Source organism: Eleutherodactylus coqui, chromosome 2, assembly GCF_035609145.1.
Source record: "Eleutherodactylus coqui strain aEleCoq1 chromosome 2, aEleCoq1.hap1, whole genome shotgun sequence".
Lineage (NCBI taxonomy): Eukaryota > Metazoa > Chordata > Amphibia > Anura > Eleutherodactylidae > Eleutherodactylus > Eleutherodactylus coqui.
Window position 1 is genome coordinate 235,958,690 of NC_089838.1, and position 21,322 is coordinate 235,980,011.

The following is a 21,322-nucleotide window of genomic DNA, read 5'->3' on the forward strand; positions in this document are numbered from 1 at the left end:
TTTAATTTCAGGGGCAGGCCAAAGGGAAGGCTACTTCTAGAGATTCAATAGCAAGGTGGCTCAGAAGAGCCATCCAGGAGGCTTACAAGGCCAGGGGCATTCCTCCCCCAGAAGGTTTGAAAGCCCACTTTACTCGGGCGGTGGCATTTTCCTGGGCAGAAAGAGTGCACGCCTCAATCGAACAGATTTGTAACGCAGCCACGTGGACTTCTAGTCATACGTTTATTAAACCTTATAGGCTGGACATTAAAATCTAGTGAGGATGCAACCTTCGGGAGGAAGGTGCTTCAAGCACTAATCCCTCCCTAAAAAAGCCCATGCCAGTTATTTGGTATTCCTCCAGGTGTATGCTGTCATGATGTCAAAGGGAAAACCGGAATTTTTCTTACCGACAATTCCCTTTCTTGAAGGCATCATGACAGCATACGGGCTTCCCCCCCCCCCCCCCCCCCCCTACCGACACGGTTACCCTTGTTTGTTTAACACATGAGGTAATGTGTATGCTTATGATTTCTTTGTCTAAGGTTTGTGGTGCCAATAAAACACACCTTCTGGTTAAGTATACTGTCACTGTGGTTATTTGGAACGCACTGGTGTTTGGTGGAGGGGAGGTGCCTTTTATGTTCTGCCTCTTCCTGTCCCATCAGGTCAGCAGGTGAGCAACCTCCAGGTGTATGCTGTCAGGATGCCTTCAAGAAAGGGAATTATCGGTAAGAAAAATTCCCGTTTTTGAGGTTAGATCTCCTCCTTTTATCGTCTCACTCCTTACTGGGCTTGCTAATCTCGGCCCATGTCTGGCAGAATGGGGTTTCCTCATCAGTATCATTGGTTCCAATATCGGTCCATTTATGTTTTTTTATCCTCCATCCTTACAGACTTTAAATTTGGAGTTTGGGAAGCTCTGGGCATAACTAAAATTGGTGATTTAAATGAAAATAATTCTATATTAGGTTTCCCTGCACTTTGCAATAGCTAGTAGAATGTTTGTTATTTTGCCTTTGTAAGATTGCAACTTGCACTTTGATCCCTAGATGTTCATAAGCTTACTTTCCCCAAGTCCGCTTTTTTTTTTTTTTTGCCTATTCGGACATTTCCATCTTTTGTGACAATTTTTTTCCCCTAGCTTCTCAAAGCAAATCTCTTCATATGCAACTGTGGGAACAAAGTTTTAAACATCAATTCTAATTGGAGGATAGATCTGTCTTGAACTGAAAAAGTTTCACATGAAATTGGGCATTGGGAGTCCTCACAAAAAAATTGAGTTAAAGAACAAAGGAGCAGAAATTGGACCTAATTAAGAAAATCTGATAAAATAATTAGTTCTTTCTATGCACATGTAAAATATTAATATAACACATGTGGAATTCATATCCTCCATGTAAGCCTGCTAAACACTGCGAATTACAAGTTTGCAATGTGTGTGTGTATATACGTCCTGCCTATACAGATAGTCCCCTACTTGCGAACATTCGACTTACGAATTTCGCAAGATACGAACTATCTGTCCTGCACAGTATGATGTAATGCTATGGCATTACATCATACTGTGCAGGGACCGGACAGGCTTCTATCAAGTAAGATCGCATATGCTAGGCAGCCGGGGGCCTTCTGAAAGGCCCTATGGCTGTCTATGCAGAGCGCCTATCAAGCCGTGCGCTTGATGGGCACTCTGCATAGGCAGCCCTGGGGCCTTTCAGGAGGTCCCCGGCTGCCTAGCAACCACACAGCGTCCCGTGATCTCTTCATATGGGCCCCCTGAACAGCGGGCACCCGGCGGCAGCAGTTCCGACGAGCCGGGCCGCTCGTCAGAACTGTTAACACTTTAAATACCGCTCTGACAGCAGTATTTAAAGTGTTAACAGTTCCGACGGCGGCGCGGCCCGTCGGAACTGCTGCCGCCGGGTACCCGCTGTATGAACAGCCGGCATCCGACGTTGTATGGAGCGGGATCCACCCGCGATTCCGCTCCATACAAGCATTTGTTCGACTTGCGAACAAATCGACTTGTGAACAGGCTCCTGGAACGCAACCTGTTCGCAAGTCGGGGACTAACTGTAGATTGACATCACTGCTTGTGCTGGGTTTTAATGACCAATGATCACAAATGAATTGTAATAAGCTATATGCATTTATAAGGCCTGGGCTCACACGGCTGTAGGTGTAAAACACTGCAGGGGTCATGCAGCGTTTTTAAGTGTTTTTACAGCTCAGGAGCCAGCAGCTACATGGCGGTGAAATTGTACAGTGCATGACAGCGTATCTCATGGTCTGGGTTTTTGTTTGTATTTTCCGCAACGGCGCATATACACATCGCCCCATACGCAATCTAATTGCGCATGGGCGCATGTATATATGCACCCATAGAGGACAATGGGCATGGGCAAAGCAAACACAATGAGTACACTGATAAGTCTTTTGAACAGCGAAGGGATGGTTTTTATGCTGGCTAAACCCAGCTCTAAACGACAAATGAACGAATAGTGCACGACTGCGAACGTTTACATGTAACGAATATCGCTCACTTTCATCCTTTCTAATGAATTTTGAGTGATTTGTTGCATGTTAAAGGGCCTTAAAGGGGTTGTCCCGCGAAAGCAAGTGGGGGTATACACTTCTGTATGGCCATATTAATGCACTTTGTAATGTACATTGTGCATTAATTATGAGCCATACAGTAGTTATTCACTTACCTGTTCCGTTGCTAGCGTCCTCGTCTCCATGGTGCCGTCTAATTTTCAGCGTCTAATCGCCGGATTAGACGCGCTTGCGCAGTCCGGTCTTCTTCTTTTCTGAATGGGGCCGCTCGTGCCGGAGAGCTGCTCCTCGTAGCTCCGCCCCGTCACGTGCCGATTCCAGCCAATCAGGAGGCTGGAATCGGCAATGGACCGCACAGAAGACCTGCGGTCCACCGAGGGTGAAGATCCCGGCGGCCATCTTCAGCAGGTAAGTAAGAAGTCACCGGAGCGCGGGGATTCAGGTAAGTACTATCTGGTTTTCTTTTTTAACCCCTGCATCGGGTTTGTCTCGCGCCGAACGGGGGGGCTATTGAAAAAAAAACAAAAAACCCGTTTCGGCGCGGGACAACCCCTTTAAGTAGTAGAGCCGACAAGTAGTACACTGAATAAGTAGTCCAAGAGGTAGGAGGAAAACCAGGAGAGTGCAGTATCCCTAAGGCATGTTCTATTTCTGTGCGGGTCTCACAGAGGCCCGCACAGAAATGTCACTTTGCCGACGCGCCAGCTCCACTCTGCGCATGCGTCGGCTGGGCGGCAGCCGGCACATCACAGAGCTGCAGCCCCGAGAGCAGGTAAGAGCCGCACTGGTCCCTGCAGGGACGCAGGTCGGGTCCCGCTACGATAATTCTCGCAGCAGGAACCGACTCGGACGTCTGCAGGTGGCCTTAATCTTCTGCTAATATCTGCACTGTAACATTAACCATGGAAAGTGCGAAGATGACAAGAGCTAGGAAGAAGGGTGCTGGTCCCCCTAAACTGACTTCCTTAATGATTTCTCCTTAAGAAACAGGGAATTCTAACTCCCCTGAACCGCTATCCACCCTCTTCTAACAAAGATTCACAAAGTTCTTATGAGACTAAACAGTCTCCATCTACCAGTATAGCTCCGGAACATATTCCATCTGATGTGCTAAAAGCTTTCTTCCAAGACCTCAAAGAAACAAAGGATATTAAAGCTATCTCATCTATTCCCAATGACATTAAAGCTATAGGCGAATGTACTTTGCACCTTGAGGAAAAATGGAGGACTTTGTAGTAGCTCACAATACATTAGTGGATGCTCACAATGAGGCAGAGGATGATATAGCAATAAAACTAAAGCTGGCAGACCTAAAGCTGCTTTACAAGCTAAAGATCCAGATTGCTTTCAGCAAATTTTTCTTTTCACAGCTCTCTCACCTGCAATCCTAGCTAGGAGAAGAAAATTTGCAAAATATATGAAGATCTTGAGGGATCAAAATGTTCCCTATCAAATGCAATACCACTCACGTTAACTTCTGCTTCTTTGGAAGAGGAGATATGTTCTCAAATAGTCTCTCGCCCCTCCACAAGAAGAATCCAAACCTTTTCCAATGAAAATGCCTTCACCTCTCAATCACGAATGATCTAAAATACCTCAGGAGCATTCCCTCAAACCCTCTGCTTGAACACTGAACTTCCACTCAACTGCAACCTTTCAAGAATTTTAGATAGTATGCCTACCTATTCAATATATGGCTTCGTCAAAACGTTTTGTTTTTGTTTTCCCCTTGATCTCAGTACTCAATCTTAGTACTTGATTCCTCTCCTACTTAGAGCAGGGCTCGCATGCCTTGTTCTATTGAGCTGGTACCCACCCCTCAATACAGACCGTAACTTCTCTTCCACAAACAGCTCATATGTGTTAGTTCACGTATCAACTACTATTTAGTAGACAAATGGCTACCTCAAAGAATCGACTCGTCTAACATAGGTCTCATATCCTGGTCCGACTATGCCCCAATAGCTATTAACATCGGAGAAACCTATTACAGGGGCAGTACACTGATCTATAGAAGAAACTAAACTTTTCACAGTCTAGACAGTTAAAAACTAAATTTTATTAGGTATATATTAAAATCTGGGGCTCGAAGTCCATCTATATCAACCCAAAATGTTATAAAGACAATAGTGTATGAGATTGAAACCTTCAAAACAATCAATTTCTCTTCGTCCCACCATAAGTAAATACCCCACGGGGATGACTTGATAGGCAGTTTCCTAAGGCAGCCCTGGGGCCTTTCAGAAGGCCCCCGGCTGCCATGACACCTGCACGGCTCTCCTGATATCACTGTCTCGGGGCCGTACAGGACCCCCGAACATTGTTCATGGGATTTAAATGCCGCTGTCGGAATTGACAGCAGCATTTAAAGGGTTAATAGCCGCGATCGGTCCCGCGGATGTCAGCTGTAACGCCCACACCGTAAATGTACATCCTGGAGCTGGAAGGGGTCAATCTAATTTCTTTTTTTTTTATTTAGAAAGGTGTTAAATTCCATAGACAAATATAAGAATATTTTTTTGTGCTAGATCACAAATGTATCTACTTCAATATACCTCATAGACGACGTGATCTCTTGGTCTACTCTCTTGTGATTCTTTTACATACGCTAATAATAAATATTATCGAGCAGGCATTTATTCATATACTCATAAAACTACTACCGTATATACCGGCGTATAAGACGACTTTTGAACCCCGAAAAATCTGCTCTGAAGTCGGGGGTCGTCTTATACACCGGTAATACCAAAAAAAAAGTGTAAAAAAAAAAAAATCATTACTCACCTCCCCCCGGCGTTCTGTCGCGCTCCGGCAGGATGTCGCTCGCTCCTCGTCCCCGGCGCAGCATTGCTTTCTGAATGCGGGGCTTGGAATCCCCGCCTCCAGAAAGCTAATACACACGCCGTCAGCCAGTTACAGCCATGCAATGACAGCATTGAATGGCTGTGATTGGCTGAAGGCGCACGTGGCTTCAGCCAATCACACCCATTCAATGATGTCATTGAATAGTGTGATTGGCTGAAGCCACGTGCGCCTTCAGCCAATCACAGCCATTCAATGCTGTCATTGAATGGCTGTAACTGGCTGACGGCGTGTGTATTAGCTTTCTGGAGGCGGGGATTCCAAGCCCCGAATTCAGAAAGCAATGCTGCGCCGGGGACGAGGAGCGAGCGACATCCTGCCGGAGCGCGACAGAACGCCGGGGGAGGTGAGTAATGATTTTTTTTTTTACACTATATTACCGGCGTATAAGGTGAAAGTTGGGGGGTCGTCTTATACGCCCCGTCGCCTTATACGCCGGTATATACGGTAGTTGTATTTATATCCTTTCTGAGTAATTGCATACAATGTCTCTCTACGATCTGTTAATAGGTATCTATATCTATGACTGCTTTATTAATCAGTATAGCTATCTCCTACACACGAGGTGTCCACCCCTCTGGTCAATGTCTAGGAGGCGTCAGACCACGATTTGAAAATACGTGGGTTATATCTTAAATATGCGCGGACAGTCGCTGATGCAGAAACACTCCTTTTATGGAGTCTGCGTGGGGAGATAATATATCTCCCTATGCCTGTCCATACTCTGGAAGGAGTGCTCTCTGTGCCCAGGGCTAAGATAGACCACTAGCAGATTTCTGCAGATTCGGCTTGTTATCTATAGAAGGTCTAAGAGCAGCGTTTCCCCTCAGTTAGCCCTATTTCATTAGGATGCTTTAGATTTCTTCCTGCATAGATTCTAAATAAAGATTTCTAAAGAACATACAGATATAGCTCATGGCGTGGATGCAAACTAGTTCTCTCATCTTCCTGGAGACTTATTAACACCCTTCTTAATAAGTTAGACTTTTCAGATGGGACCCAGGTACATCTGGAGGACTACTTCTGCCTGGCGTGCCACCAATGTCATTTATTTACATGTATTTCATGCACTCACAAAGCTGTAATGAGAGGTCACTTTCTAAAAAAAAAAAGCAGCTTATGAAAAAAAAAATTTAAAGAGATGATCTCTTGTCACATATTTAGCAGTTGGAAGATTTCAATAAAAATAACTTTTTGAAAAACACAAGGTTTGGTCTATACAATCTTATGCGGAATAAGTATGAGTTACACCTTCGCAAGTTGAATCTCATTAATTATAGCCAAGGGAAAAGGCCTCCAAACTCCTAGCTAATAGGGTTAAAGTTAAAGAAGCAAAAACAAGAATTCCATGCTTACTCGATTCATGTAATAACAAAATTACCAACCCCTGTGAAATATATGTCCCCCGGCATTCTGGTCCTCCAGTACCTGTAGCCGGTCTTCTGCACATGTGCGCCAGGCATCATTACATCAGCCGCATGCGCAGAAGGCTGGGAGCTGGGGGGGCACGGTATGCGATTCCTGGTCATGTGATCGCCGTTATCCAATGGATAATGGCGATTGTGTAAAAGTAAAAAAATAAGTTGAAGTTTCATCTCCCCTCACCGATACGTTCAGTAAGAGGAGATGGAACTTTTAACCAGAGGTCTCCGCATTTGAAGCCCATTGTGCTCTATGGTCGTGGATATACCCATAGCTTATACGCAACTATATTGTGTCTGGGCTGCTGGTTCCTGTGCCATCGCTAAGCGACAGCGTTTGAAATATAAACAAAAAAAGGTGTACTGCACATGACCACCTGTGTGAGTACGCAGTTATGCCCAGTAGATTACAGGGCCATACGCACAGCCACGGACAGGATTCACTGTGGGTTTCCACAAGCAGAATCCACATATGGCAGCGTGAGCCTGGCATTATTCAAATCACTACCTGTAATGCGTAATTTACAAGAAGCCCAGGAATGCTTGCCTTTCTGCAGTTCCCGGAGCAGCTTGCTGAGCGCCTTCTGTTTGCGACCGCTACACTTCAGTAAGCTCACGAAGCCTCACAGAGCGCCACTTTTTACATCTTATCCCTGCCACTGAGGTCAAGAAATACCCCCCCCCCCCCCAAAAAAGCATGGAAGGAGAAGGGATACACGATTTTATTGCCCCTGTGCCCATCCCAACCAGGCCTCCGTAATTACCTCTGTCTTCAGAAACACCACACAGTCTACATTATTAATTTTATCTAAGATTTGGAGAATGCCAAGAAGGGCGCGGAGGGGGAGAAATTATTTTTAGGGAGTCAATTTTTTTCCTGCACAAGTGGGCAATGGGACCTGGAATTTATTCAGTTGTGCCCTGAAATCCAACGGGTGTTCCCTCCATTGAAGGCCTCGCCATGTGTACTGTAAGTAGATTGGGACTACAATGGGTATGTTTCTGAATACGGGACAAACGGGTTTCCATGTTGGGGTGAAAATCTTAATTAATTTGTGTGCTGTACAAAAAAAACTGTTTTTAAAATGACACAATTACCAAAAAATGAAAATCGTAATTTCTTTCCCTTGCTGTGCCTGCAGGAATTCATTAAGGGATCTGGTTTTCAAAATGGGTTCATTTGTGGGGGGTTTTCATCTTTTTGGCTGCTCAATAGCTCTATGAGTGGGCAATGGGTTCTGGAATTTATTCAGTTGTGCCCTGAAATCCAATAGGTGTACCCTTCATTACAGGCCTAGCCATGTGTCCTGTAAGTATATTGAGGCCACAATATGTATGTTTCTGAACACGGGACAAACAGGGGTATCCATTTTGCGGTGCAAGTCTTCATTCATATTTGTGCTGTACAAATACCTATTTTTAAATTGCCGCAATTGCCAAAAAAATGAAAATCGTATTTTTTTCCTTCTACTTTGCTTAGATTCATTCAAATACTGTGGGGTAAAAATACGCAGTACACCCCTAGATGAATTTGTTACAGGTCTAGTTTTAAAAATGGGGTCATTTGTTGAGGTCCTCTGTCGTTTTGAAAGCTCAAGGGCTCTACAAGTGGGCAATGGGGCCTAAATAACCTTCAAGCAAAATTTCTGTTCTGAAAGCCACTGGCTGCTTCTTTCATTTTGGGCCTCGTTGTGTATATGGACATAAGATTAGGGCCATAATGAGTGTGTTTCTGAACACAGGACAAACAGGGGTATACTTTTTGGGGTGAAAGTCTTCATTCATATATGTGCTGTACAAAAAAAACCTTTGAACCTTTTAAAATGACACAATTGCCAAAAAATGAAAATTTTAATCTTTTCCTTGCTTAGATTCATTCAAAAACTGTGGGACCAAAATACTCAGTACACCCTCAAAAGATTTTGTTAAGGGGTCTAGTTTTCAAAATGGGGTTATTTGTGAGGGTTCTTTATCGTTTGGGCCGCTCAAGGGCTCTACAAGTGTGCAATAGGGCCTAAATCACCTTTAATTTCTGTTCTGAAAGCCATCGACTGCCCCTTTAGGTTTGGGCCCCGTTGTGCATACAGACAATATTAGGTCCACAATGGGTTTGTTTCTGAATACATGATAAACAGCGATATCCATTTTGGGGTGTAAATCCTCCTTTTTATGTGCACTATAGAAAAAAACCTGCCTTTAAAATGACTTATTTGCAAACATATTACATTTTTTTTGTTCTTTTCTAAATTGTATTAACTCCTGAAAAAAAACTGTGGGGTCAAAATACTTCTGACACCCCTCAGTGAATATTTTAAGGGGTGTAGTTTTTAAAATGGGGTCATTTGCGGGGGTATCTATCATTCTGACACCTATAAGCCTTTGCAATCTTGGCTTGGTGTAGGAAAGCAAAGTGTTCCTCAAAATGTTGATAATCAATGTTAAATTTGTACGTCTCCTAAATGGTTTTTAAAAAACTAAAGTTTTTCAAATGTGCGTCCAGAATAAAGTAAACAAATGGAAATGTATATCTTATTTGTACAGTATGTTTGCACATATTTGAGATATTGCAAGTGAAAATGTGAAAAAATGACAATTTTTAAAAAATGTTCCCAATTTTTGGCACTTTTAATAAATATACACAAATTCTATCGGACTGTTTTTACAAACTAAATGAAGTACAATATGTGGCGAAAAAATGTCAGAATCACTTGGATATGCAAAACCTTAATGGAGTTATTCTATGTTAAAGTGACACATGTCAGATATCCAAAATTTGGCTTGGTTATTAAGGTGCAAACAGGCTTGGTCACTAACGGGGTAAAGGGGTTTTCCAAGAAGAATACTATTGATGACCTATCCTTAGAATAGGTCATTGATAGTTGATTGGCTGGGGTCCGTCACTCGGGACCACGACAGATCAGCTAAGCAGGCACATGCTGTAAGCGCCGCAAATACACAGAGGTTGACACTAAAGCAGTAGAAGTCTCCACACCGGCCTCTGTGTAGTGGCCAGCGCTTGTAACTGCAGGCACAGCTCGGGTTGATTTCAATGAGAGCCGTGCCTGTAGTTGCAAGTGCCAGCCACTACACAGAGGTTGAAGCAGAGACTTCCGCTGCTTCCGTTTCGACATCTGTGTACTTGCGGTGCTGACGGCATGCGCCCGCTCAGCTGATCGGACGGGGTCCCAAGTGATGGATCCCAGCCGATCAATTGTTGATAACCTATCCTGAGGAGATAGGTTATCAGTAGTATTCTCCCTGGAAAACCCCTTTAACAATTAGATCTCCATTGTTGAAAATCTGGACACCATTGTTCATTTAAAACTAAATAAATTGCCTGGTCTTGACGATTTAGCTAATGAATATTGTAAAAAATTCTCCAGTGTTCTTTCTCCATACCTTCTTAGAATCTTCAGTCATGCTATTCAAACAGGCTCCTTCCCCACAGAAATGCTGAATGCCTTGATTACCATGCTGCCTAAAGTGGGTACATCACATACTTTCCCCGCAAACTTCAGGCCCATTTTCCTTCTTAATTCAGATGTAAAAATCTTTGCTAAAATCCTAGCCTCACGCCTTACTAACAAGTGGGCTTCATCAAAAATAGGCAATCTTCGGGCGTGACTAAGAGATTCATCAACTTAATTGAACTATCTGAGTCAGGTGAATTCCCTTCTCTGCTTTTATCATTAGAGGATACCTGCGGGCAGTTCTAGAGAAATTTGGTTTGCAAGGAAACTTTTTGTCTGCTCCAATGTCCTTATATTCTTCCTGTAACACCTTTTGTTTACTCCTCAGGTTTTATGTTCAAATCCTACTGAATTAGTATTGGACAAGAGTGTCCCATGTCCCCACTAATATTTGCGTTAATAATGGAAACTTTTGCGGAATGCATCAGAACATCTTAAGACATCTCTGGGATCCATGTGGGCACTAAAGAGCATAAAATAGGTCTTTATGCTGCTAATGTTATTTTAGTTTTGTCTAAAACAACCACTTTCTTATCAGCAGTAAACAACATAATTGAAAAGTTCCCTGAGGTTTCCTATTACAAAGTTAATACTTCAAAATCACAAATACTTAATGTTGGTATTAGAAAATCCTTAGTTTCCTACTTTATGGAGAAAGTCACTAGGCAGAGGGGTCCAATTATTAAATCAAAAAAGCCCTTTACAGAAATAGACGACACCTTAAAACTGAATTTTATTGATATACTGATAAAAAGAGGGCTACAAAACACACAAATACAACTGAGGGTACTCCATTTACTGATCAGAAACTCAAATGGAAGGAAATACTAGAATCAGGCTCCAAGTTATTATGTTCAAGCGTTGGATGATTAAATGTTAGCTCCTGAGTTAGATCAGTCATAGGGTAATCCCAATTTATAAAGACCCATTTACCCATAACGATTATCGCTCAAAATTCGTTCAAACAACTGAAAATGAGCGATGAGAATTATGGAAGGACTGAGGAAATAGTTTCCCCGGCATGGCAATGCATCTACCCCCTTTAAAGTGTGTCTCTTGCAAGAGTAAAATTTTGGTATTATACCTTTTCACAGTGGCGAGTTGAGGCCCCGGACGTTGAAAGACGTAAAGCGAAGCGCTTCTGTAGACATTGCGATCAGGACGAGAGAAAGCAGCAAAAATAAGTCTTAACTCCTATATCAGAGAACAAGGAGGTATAAATATATATATTTTTAGATACACAAATTATATACTCAAAATACAATCATTTCCTACCCCCTGCTGCATCGGTTGAACTTGGAGGAGAAACGTAATTACAAAGAAAAGGAGCAATGGGACGAGAGAGAGGATGGGGGTAGGTAGGGAAGAGGAGAGAGGGATGGAGGATAAAAGGCAAAAATGTAACTGAATTTACACAATAGTTAAAGCAATAATCCCCCTCTAGAGAGGAAATGGACCAGTGCAATATGTATTCTTGAACGCGTCAGTATAAATTGAGGCGAAACTTCTGCAACGAAAGTCAACGATTGAACTATCTATGCCTCATCGGGTTGAGACACCCAAACACCCCAAATGAGAAGGGGAAATAGAAAACTATCCTCTAAAGGTTATGCGAGGAGAGGTCTGTCCAAGGACCTTAACTGGGACAATCTTAAAATTGTCCTGAATGGAAAACTTTTAAAGACAAAGAACTTGTAGCACATTTTAGAAAGCTTTTAACACCGGCTTTCAGACTTGGTGTTTAAAGTCAACCTTGTAGCACAAGTCACTAAGTCATGTGTCACCGGTTTCGCCGTCTTCCTTGGTTTTCTTTTTCTGTTTGCTCTTAGGAGATTTCGCTTGGCCTGCCAAGCGCCAAGTGTCAGGAGCCGACAAGTTAGGCAGGACAGGAAACTCCGAGAGAGGCAACCAGTTGGGGAGGTCCAGAGGTTCTAGATCCAGGTATTGCCAGCATTTTTGGAGATCTTCAGATGTGCGAATGTTAAGTCTCCTTCCTTTGTAGGTTATTTCTATTCCAAAGGGGAATCTCTGGAGATCTCTGTGGTTCCTAGCTGCTTCCAAGATGGCGGCTGCGTCTGGGAAAGCAAGCAGTTTGCATATAATGTCTCTCGGTGGGTCAGAGGCTGCGGGCTGTGGTCTCAGTGCTCTATGTACCTGTTCAATTGGCATGGAGGCAGCTCTATCTGCACCCACCAAGGAGGAAAAATCTCCATCGCCACTTTTAGGAGCACATCTGCCGCCCAGGATTCCAGAATGCCTTTTATGCGCACGTTGCTGCGGCGGTTGCGGTTCTCTAGGTCTTTCGACATGAGAAGCGTTTTATTTAAGTGTGTGTGCTGTTCCTTTAGTACTTGCACCATCTCCAGAGAATGTGTAGTGATGGCAGCAGATGAGCCCTCCAAGTCTTCCATCACATCTCTCATAAAACTTCTAGAGATCTGTTCCCCGTCTTCTCCCTCCGAGGAGGACTCACCTTCCCGCTCTGCCTCTGAGACAGCAGCAGCTGCTGGCGCCATCTTGCCAGGGGCGCGGGGAGAACGAGCGCTCCATTCTCTGAGGAATTTCTGAAAGTCTGACTGGCCGAGGGCTGGACGAGGAGTCCCCAGATGATCTCCCTTTTCCCTGTTCAGTTCATTGTGGTAAGATGGCTTCTGCAGGGTGTCTGTATCGGTGTCTCTGTGACGGAGCTTCCACTCTAAGCGGCCATCACGCTCCACGGTCAGGCTCCGCCCCGACATTCTTTACTTTTAGCTGAAAAATCGAAGCCGGGGGACACCCTCTATTATTCAATACTATAGGGCCACTATTTTAGATGAGCTTAGGTTCTCATGGCTAAATGACTCTACCAAAGAATGGGTTTTTAATCAAAGATTTTAGGCTAAATAAATACCCTTTGAAATATTTTTTACTAGCCCAATTATATTTAATATTAAATTCCCTTGCAGTTCAGCTACTCTTCTTGCTGCTACTAATGTCTGGAACAACGTCTGGAACATGGTGGCAAAAAGATAAAATGTATTTACTTTCCAATCCATAAAACTGAATTAACTTTATTGGAGGTAGCCATTGAAAACTTATCTCTTTCTAATTGAAAAAAAAAATAGACTTGACCCATATTAACCTATTTTTGGAAGATAAAGGGTTTTTTTTTGTCTTTTTGAGAGATTGCTAACAGTTTTAATACCTCTCAATCAGACTTCCTCAAGTACCTTAAAATTAGTAACTTTCTAAAACCATTTCCCCCTCCCACAACAGTTAACATTCCCTCCAAATTGAACGCATGGCTCTTGTCACTACAAGGCTCCAATAAGGGCCTATCCACCTGCTATCTTATATTAAACACCGATGGTGGATCCCTTGAAAAATTTACACATGATATTGAAAAATGACTTAAAAACCCAAATCTCAGAGGAGGACCAGTGGAGTGAGGCATATTCCTCAATTAACTTGGTCTCTAAATGTACCAACCACTTTGAAAATTCTAGTAAAATATTATACAGATTGTACTTAACTCTCTAGGCCCTCAACAAGATGATACCTCGATTTTCCCAAAGTTTTTGGAGATGTAGTTCACCAGATGGGACATTTTATGTTTATGGTGGGAGTGTCAATATGTCTCTAACCTTTGGACCCAAGCCTTCCAACTAATTAATTGACCAATTTTAGTAACATCCAAATTCAATCTAATCCTGCTCTAGCTTTGTTAAATATTGATGCAGATCAAATACTCCCTACTTTATGCACTCCTCTTCTTATCTTAATTGTGTTTAGAACTAACATCGCATAATACTAACATACCGTATTTTTCACTCTATAAGACACACCAGATGATAAGATGCACCTAGATTTAGAGGAGTAAAATAGGGGAAAAAAATATTTTGAACTAAGACCAGGTAGTGAGCGAGGTATTACAGGAGGAATAAAGAGCAGTAGTACCGCTTCAGAATGAAGTATATACCACTGGCTCTATCTGCCATTGAGGATCCATGGACAGCTGAGTGTAAATGTAATGGTGATTTTATTACTTGTCACCCAGCTTTCCAGGAGCCCTGAATGCCATGTTTGACTACCATAGTTATAGCAATGTATGTGATATAAATGCTTGCATAACTCTACAGTTGGAATTTAGGATCTTGGAAGAGCTGAGTGACAATTAGAGATGAGCGAGCATACTCGCTAAGGTAAACTACTGCTTGACAAAGACCCCAATGGGGTCAAAACGTAGCAAGATTTTGGAGGAATAAATTACTGCTTTACATTACGCCCAGGATGCTGCCATTCCTTTATTGAGACATTGGAGTATATCTTTTTGGGGTTTCTGGAGCTCTTACCCCTGCATGTTTGGCATGCATCCTATTGACTTGTTAGTCATCTTTAATAGGTTTAAAAATCCTGAGGAGTGCTGGGAGTTAATCGAAGTAAAGTACTTATTCGAGTACCTGCCCACTCGTCTGTAAAGGTTCGGCTGCCGGTGCTGGTGAGCGGTGAGTTGCGGGAGTGAGCAGGAGGGAGCGGGGGGGAGAGAGTGAGAGAGAGATTTCCCCTATGTTCCTCCCCCGCCGCTCCCTGCCCCCCGCCGGCAGCCGAATCTTTAGAGACAAGCGGGTAGGTACTCGAATAAGGCACAACTCGCTCGAGTAGTTTGCCTTAGCGAGTATGCTCACTCATCTCTAGTGGCAATGTAATGATGATTCCATTAGTTGTCCCTCAACTTTTTAGGAACCATGCAAGGCAGACCTCATTTTAGTGAAGTATGGTGTATATATTTGTGCACAACTAGGTACCAATCAGCAGTACCTACGGGCGTCTGCCTCCACCTTCCCCCTCGGCTATGTAGCCAGCAGCTGTGTGATAAAGAGCCATTTGTACCTACAGCTGATTGATGATGCGGAAGCTGGGGAAGGGAGGGGGGGGAGGAACGGGGGGGGGGGGGGGAACTGTATGAGAAGCACTTGCGTTCCTTTTCAGCTGCTGGCCTGGTCTGAATTTCGGCATGTTCGCTTTATAGAATGCACTCACTTTTTCCCCCTACTTTGGAGGGAAAAAAAGTGCATCTTATAAAGTGAATAATACAGTAATCAAATCAGTTAATAGCAATCATTGGTTTGAAAGTATGCACACAAGTGCCTTAAATAAAAAAATAAAAATTTAGAAGAGATTGGATGGCCTGGATTCAAAGCTCCTTTTACTATTTGCCTAACCTAATAATTTAATTATCTATCTACTTTTTTATGCCCTTCCTTATTTGCCATTTTATTTACCGTTCAGAAGTCATAAACCAATAATGTTCAAATCTACCTCTTTAAATATATTATGTTTGTAACAGTTTGTCATGATGCCTACAAGGTTATTAACTTGTATGTCAATATTTACATTTTGTTTTGCATTTGTTAAAAAACTCTCAATTACAATAAAAACCTGTTGTTCAAAAAATAAAAAATAAATCAGTCAGTAACAATTTAGGAGCTGTCATGGCAAGGCATGCACCATCCATTCTCATCTCAGACCTGTTTGGCTCGTTTTGCATGTTGTGCTGCTATCAGATAAAATGTTTACTTCCTAAGGCAGTTCTGGAATGGGCAGAGTGTGACACTACTGAAATACTATTTCGGAAATTTAAGCTGAATGTACATAAAGTGCAGAACAGCCAAGCTTCACTTTAGACTTTTCTGACCTGGAGTCTTACACTTTAAAGAGAAGATAATACTTGAACAATTGCAAGAAGCCACAATTAGCCCAAAGAACACAAATCAGAAGTTCTCAAGCCATGAACCCGGTATGTAGAACATTACAGAATACATGGTGTTTAGCCTTTTAGAATGCATTCATTCTTTGAGCACCATTCTCATACAGCATTTAAGCAGAAGCAAATTTGGGAGAGGGTTACCATTTGTCTATATTTATTCATACAGGCTGCTACTTTACCATGATTTCACCATAGATTTCTATGGGTAAATGTTTTTGAACAAACATGCCCTAGTGGCCTATAGCTGTGGTTTTGGGTATGTGTATGTGGGCTAAATCTTTATAGTTTATATTAAACTCTGTCCACACTGCACTTAGGATCTAAGCTTGTCTTATGCATTAGGCAGTGATATTGATGTAGTACACTAACCACACCATAGACTATCATTCTTCTAATAAAATGAATCCTTTTGACATACATTTGACCAGTATAATTTCAATGTCTTTTATAACTGTATTTAAAGCCTAGTTGATACCACTTTTTAATCCAGTAGTATTCCACAAAAATTGTATACCATGCAGAGCAAATGTATCTTTACAGTAGGAGGCAATAACAGACATACAGTTGCATCTGGTGTGTTTGTTCAGAGGCATTCTTCAAGTGTATACACTAAACTTATGCTTTAAAAAAGATGTGAACAGAGTCCAACAAAGTCCAAGCAGTACTTAATATTTAGTGTGCTTCTAATTACTTGTACCTACAGAACCCCTTTAAGAGGACCTCACACATTATTTAACTGTATTATTAGAGAGGACAAGCTCTAAATATTTAATAGAGAAACATGCAGATGTAGCAGAGTTTAACTTTACATTTAAGGCCCAATGTCCATGGGCGGGTTTAATTTGTGGAATCCACGAGTCAAGCCGCCCATAGGGAAACATGGGCGTCCACAAATTAAATAAAGAATGTGGGTTTGATTTGCAGACCTTTTTGGTTGAATTGCGGATGGGCTGCAGATTCCGCAGGAATTTAAAAAAAGAAAAAACTCCACTGCGCATGCACGCTGGTTGGCGCTTCCGCATACATTCGCAGTGGGGAAAATGAAGACCCAGACGGGTAAGCAGAAGACCCGTAGTGTCCTCGGCCATGGGCAAGGCCAGATTTCGCTGCGGGCTCCTGCATGAAGAATCTGACCCGCCCGTGGACCAAATGCCTAGCAGATTAAAGGCTGGTTTACACAGGTCAATGATCACTCAAAGGTTGCAATCATTTTGCATAAATCATTGGTATTTAAGTAGCTACTCAGCTACTTAAATACCAATTAGGTATGCAAATTAAGCCTCCACGGAAAGCAGTTAATGAGACTGTTATCTGAGCTCAGATCCTTTGTTCTCCACAGGGAAACAATGCTATCAGTACTCTTCCCCCCCCCCCCCCCCCCCAGGAGAACTACTGATAAAAGTGAGTGACGATTTTTAGGTTAGCTCAGCTGGAATTTAACGATCAGCTAACAGTGCCCAAAAAGCGGATGGTGGGTGCCCAGTTACACGCACCGATTATCGCTAAAACAAACGTCGATTAGCGATTTTTTAGCGATTATCGGCTGGTGTAAATGGACATTAAGCGAAAGTTCTGTACCACAGTTTATTTATCCTTTCAATGGAATTTAATTGGCTTTTGTTGTGCTGAGATAAGATAATTGGTTGCAACAAGTTATAAACTTTGCTATATCTATACCAAGACATTTAGAACATCTTTAACCCCTTCCCGCCCCATGACGTAAGGGTACGTCATGGGAGGCGGGTACTTCCCGCAAAATGACGTACCCTTACGTCATGGGGATAGCGCGAGATCACAGCAGATCTCGCGCTATCCCGCAGCGGGAGCCGGCTGTCACTAATAGCCGACGTCCCGCTGCAACAGTGGGGGGCATTGGAGATGTGCCCTTCCCCCACGCTGTTAATCCCTTCCCTGCCGCGAGCTAAGTAGATCGCGGCAGGGAAAGGGTTCACAGAGGGAGCGCGCTCCCTCTGTGTCTCCAGCCGGCTCTCGCGATGTTATCGCGAGAGCCCGGCTGGTTGCTATGGCAACAGGACACCGGATACCGGTGTCTTGTACTGCCGTAGCCTATGATCGCTATAGTAAGCAATAGGGCATGGCAGGGAAGAAGCCTGCCATGCCCTATTAGCGATCTGAAGTGCTACAGTAAAAGTCCCTCAGAGGGACACAAGTGTTGTAAAAAAAAAAAGAAAAATAAAGTTCAAAAAATAAAAATGTAAAAAAAATGTTAAAAAACCCTTTTTTTATGCTTTTTCTCATATTAGCATAAAAAAAAATTAAAAACCCCACATATATGGTATCGATGCGTCCATAACGATGTGTACAATACGTTGAACATGCTTTTTATCCTGCACGGCAAAAAGCGTTAAAAAAAATGCTAAAAATGCTAAAAAACAGGCAAAATGCAAAAAATTAGCATAAAACCATAAAACGCAATAAAAGTGATTTAAAAAAAACGTATGTACCCCAAAATGGTACCAATAAAACTACAGCTCGTCTCGCAAAAAATAAGCCCTCACAGAATTCCGTCCATGGAAAAGTAAAAAAGTTATAGCACTTTGAATGCAGTGAGTTTAGAAAAAAATAATAATTTCCAGAAAAAGGGTTTTCATTGTGGAAAAGTGGAAAAACCTAAAATAAATATAAGAATTTTGGTATCGTTGTAACCATACCGACCCGCAGAAAAAAATATGTTGTATCATTTATGCTGCATAATTAACGCTTTAAAAAAAAAATCTATGGCAGAATTAATGCGTTTTCTCTCCCTACGATCATAAAAAAAATAATAAAAGTTTTACAATATAGTCTATGTACTCAAAAATGGTACCAAAAAATCTACAGTTCGCCACGCAAAAAAAACAAGCCCTTATACGGCCGCGTCGACGGACAAATAAAAAAGTTATAGCTTTTGAAAAATGGAGATGGAAAAATACCAAAAATCGCTTGGTCCTCAATGCCAAAATAGGCCATGTCATTAGCGGGTTAATGTCCATGATATGGTCAATATTTACACAAAAATCCAAATTGCATAACTTTTTTGGTATCTCATAGTCACAGTTTATAGAGAATCTGCTACAGCTGTCAGGGAGTTTATCAGGAATATTTTCCTACTTAATATGGCTAATGCTATGCACATAATTTGAGATTATACTGCTCCCATGGCAAACCCTAGTACTTTGGCAGCAGTTACTGGAAATAAGGGATCTGACTCTTCATGATAATGAGGAAATAGGTGCATTTCCTGCATATTTTAGCCCTGGTCAAAGAATGACCTGAGTGACAGTTTTGAGCCATCATCTTTGCATAACTTTTAAGTAGCTAATTAGAATTTTAGAATTGTATGGTAATGAAAGTAAGGGAATTATAGAAACTAAGTTATATAGGAAAAAAACAGCGAGCAACACAATTCTCTATGCGGAGAGTGCTCATCCAGCACATGTAATAAAAGCAATACCCACAGGAGAAATAATTCGGGCGAAACGGGCATGCACTACGAATAAAGAGTATAATCTAACAGTAAAGGAAATCAAATCAAGATTAGAAGAGAAAGGATGTAGAAAATCTATTTTAAAAAGATCAGAGAACAAAGTGAGAAAATTAGAAAGAGAAACACTTATAAAGGGAAGTAAAAAAGACAAAACAATAGCAGTAAACGATTGGTATTCTCCACCATGTATAGTAACAATTATTATGAAATTAAAAGGTTATTCTACAAATATCTTCCCATATTGTGTCAGGACCAGACAACAAATAATATCCTCAATGAGGGATTGATGGTTGTAGCTAAAAAAAGGAAAAAATTTGGGGAACATATTGTCCCCTAGTCTTTATTTGTCACATGGCAACAAAAAACAGTGGTTAAAACACAAAGGTTTTGTGAAGTGTGGCAGCAAACGATGCAGCACATACCTTTTGGCTAAAAAGTGTGAAAAATTTGAAGACCGTAAAGGAGAAAAAAATATGATATTAAAAGTTTCATTAATTGTGACTCGGAAAATATAATATATTTGATCTCTTGTACCACATGCAACTTACAGTATATGGGGTGCACCACCAGAAAATTAGGGACAAGAATCACAGGGCATGTAAGACACATTAAAAACTCAAACATTAGTCATTCAGGTGTAACAAAACGCTTTATTGAACAGTTTCAAATATTTTGGCATTGAAAAGGTGACTGATGAACGTAAATGTAAAACGGATCAGACTAAGTTATTAAAAAGGGAGGGGTACTGGATATATACCCTGGAAACATGATACCCCAAAGGTTTAAATAAGAAAACAGATCTCTTATATATTTATTAAGTTTCATTTAGAATTTTTTTTTGCATTACATCATATTAAGGCCGCCTGCAGACGGCCGGGTCGGAGCCCCTGCAGGGACGAGTGCGGCTCTCGCCTGCTCCCACAGCTGCAGCTCTGTGATGTGCTGGCTGCTGCCCAGGGAGTGACATTTCAGTGCGGGCCTCTGCGAATTCCCGCCTGTGTGCAGGGGGCCTAATTTAAACAGCATCAAGTATGATAAAAGCAGAAATTATGTATAGTACAAGTTGATACAAAAAAATGATGGAAGTTTTTTTTAAATCTATTAAATGCTGATTGCATTTTTTTTTTACATATATAAATAGTATGTCAGATGTTTATCAGTATTAAGGGGTTAATTATTTTAAAGTCAATAGTACCCCACTAATCAAATCTAAAAAGAATATAGCTTTTCATACATTGCTCACATGATAATAACGTAGAATCAATCTGTCAATGTCAAAGATTAACTCTTGAATATAGTAAAAGTAAAATGTGCTTACCTATTATCCATTTTGGGAGCAATGGGTTTGGGTTGCACGCATAGTCTTTAACCCCTTCATGACGCGGCCCCTTTTTTTTTCCATTTTAATTTTTTCCTCCCCCCTTTAAAAAAATCGGTGCACAAACTGTAACAAAATGATATGATAACTTTATTCTATGGGTTGGTACGATTACTACAATACCAAACTTGTATAGTTTTATTTACTATACTACTCTTTTTTTTTTTTTCAAAGACATTTAATTTTTTTCAATTATTTTCTGCTGTCATCTCATGCGCGCAATAACTTTTTAATTTTTCCGTCGATGTAGTTGAGAGAGGGCTCATTTTTTGCGGCATGTCCTGAAGTTTCCGTTAGTACAAATTTGGAATACATACGATTTTTTGATCGCTTTTTATTGCTACAGCATTACGTCATACTGCAATTTCACAGGCAGCCTATCAAGCCACCCCTCGGGGATGGCTTGATAGGCAGTCTCTCAAG

General features: G+C 41.7%; 1 protein-coding gene across 2 annotated transcripts in view; it reads left to right on the forward strand.

Moving 5' to 3' along the window:
- The first annotated feature begins 15,951 nt into the window (after window positions 1-15,951).
- Window positions 15,952-21,322, forward strand: part of LOC136612356 (transient receptor potential cation channel subfamily M member 7-like) — an 88,578-nt gene continuing 83,207 nt past the window's right edge. For both annotated transcript variants that reach the window (XM_066592644.1, XM_066592645.1), the window contains exon 1: window positions 15,952-16,064. In XM_066592644.1, the coding sequence (XP_066448741.1) occupies window positions 16,056-16,064 (9 nt within the window). In that variant the 5' untranslated portion in view covers window positions 15,952-16,055. The remainder of the gene's footprint in view (window positions 16,065-21,322) is intronic.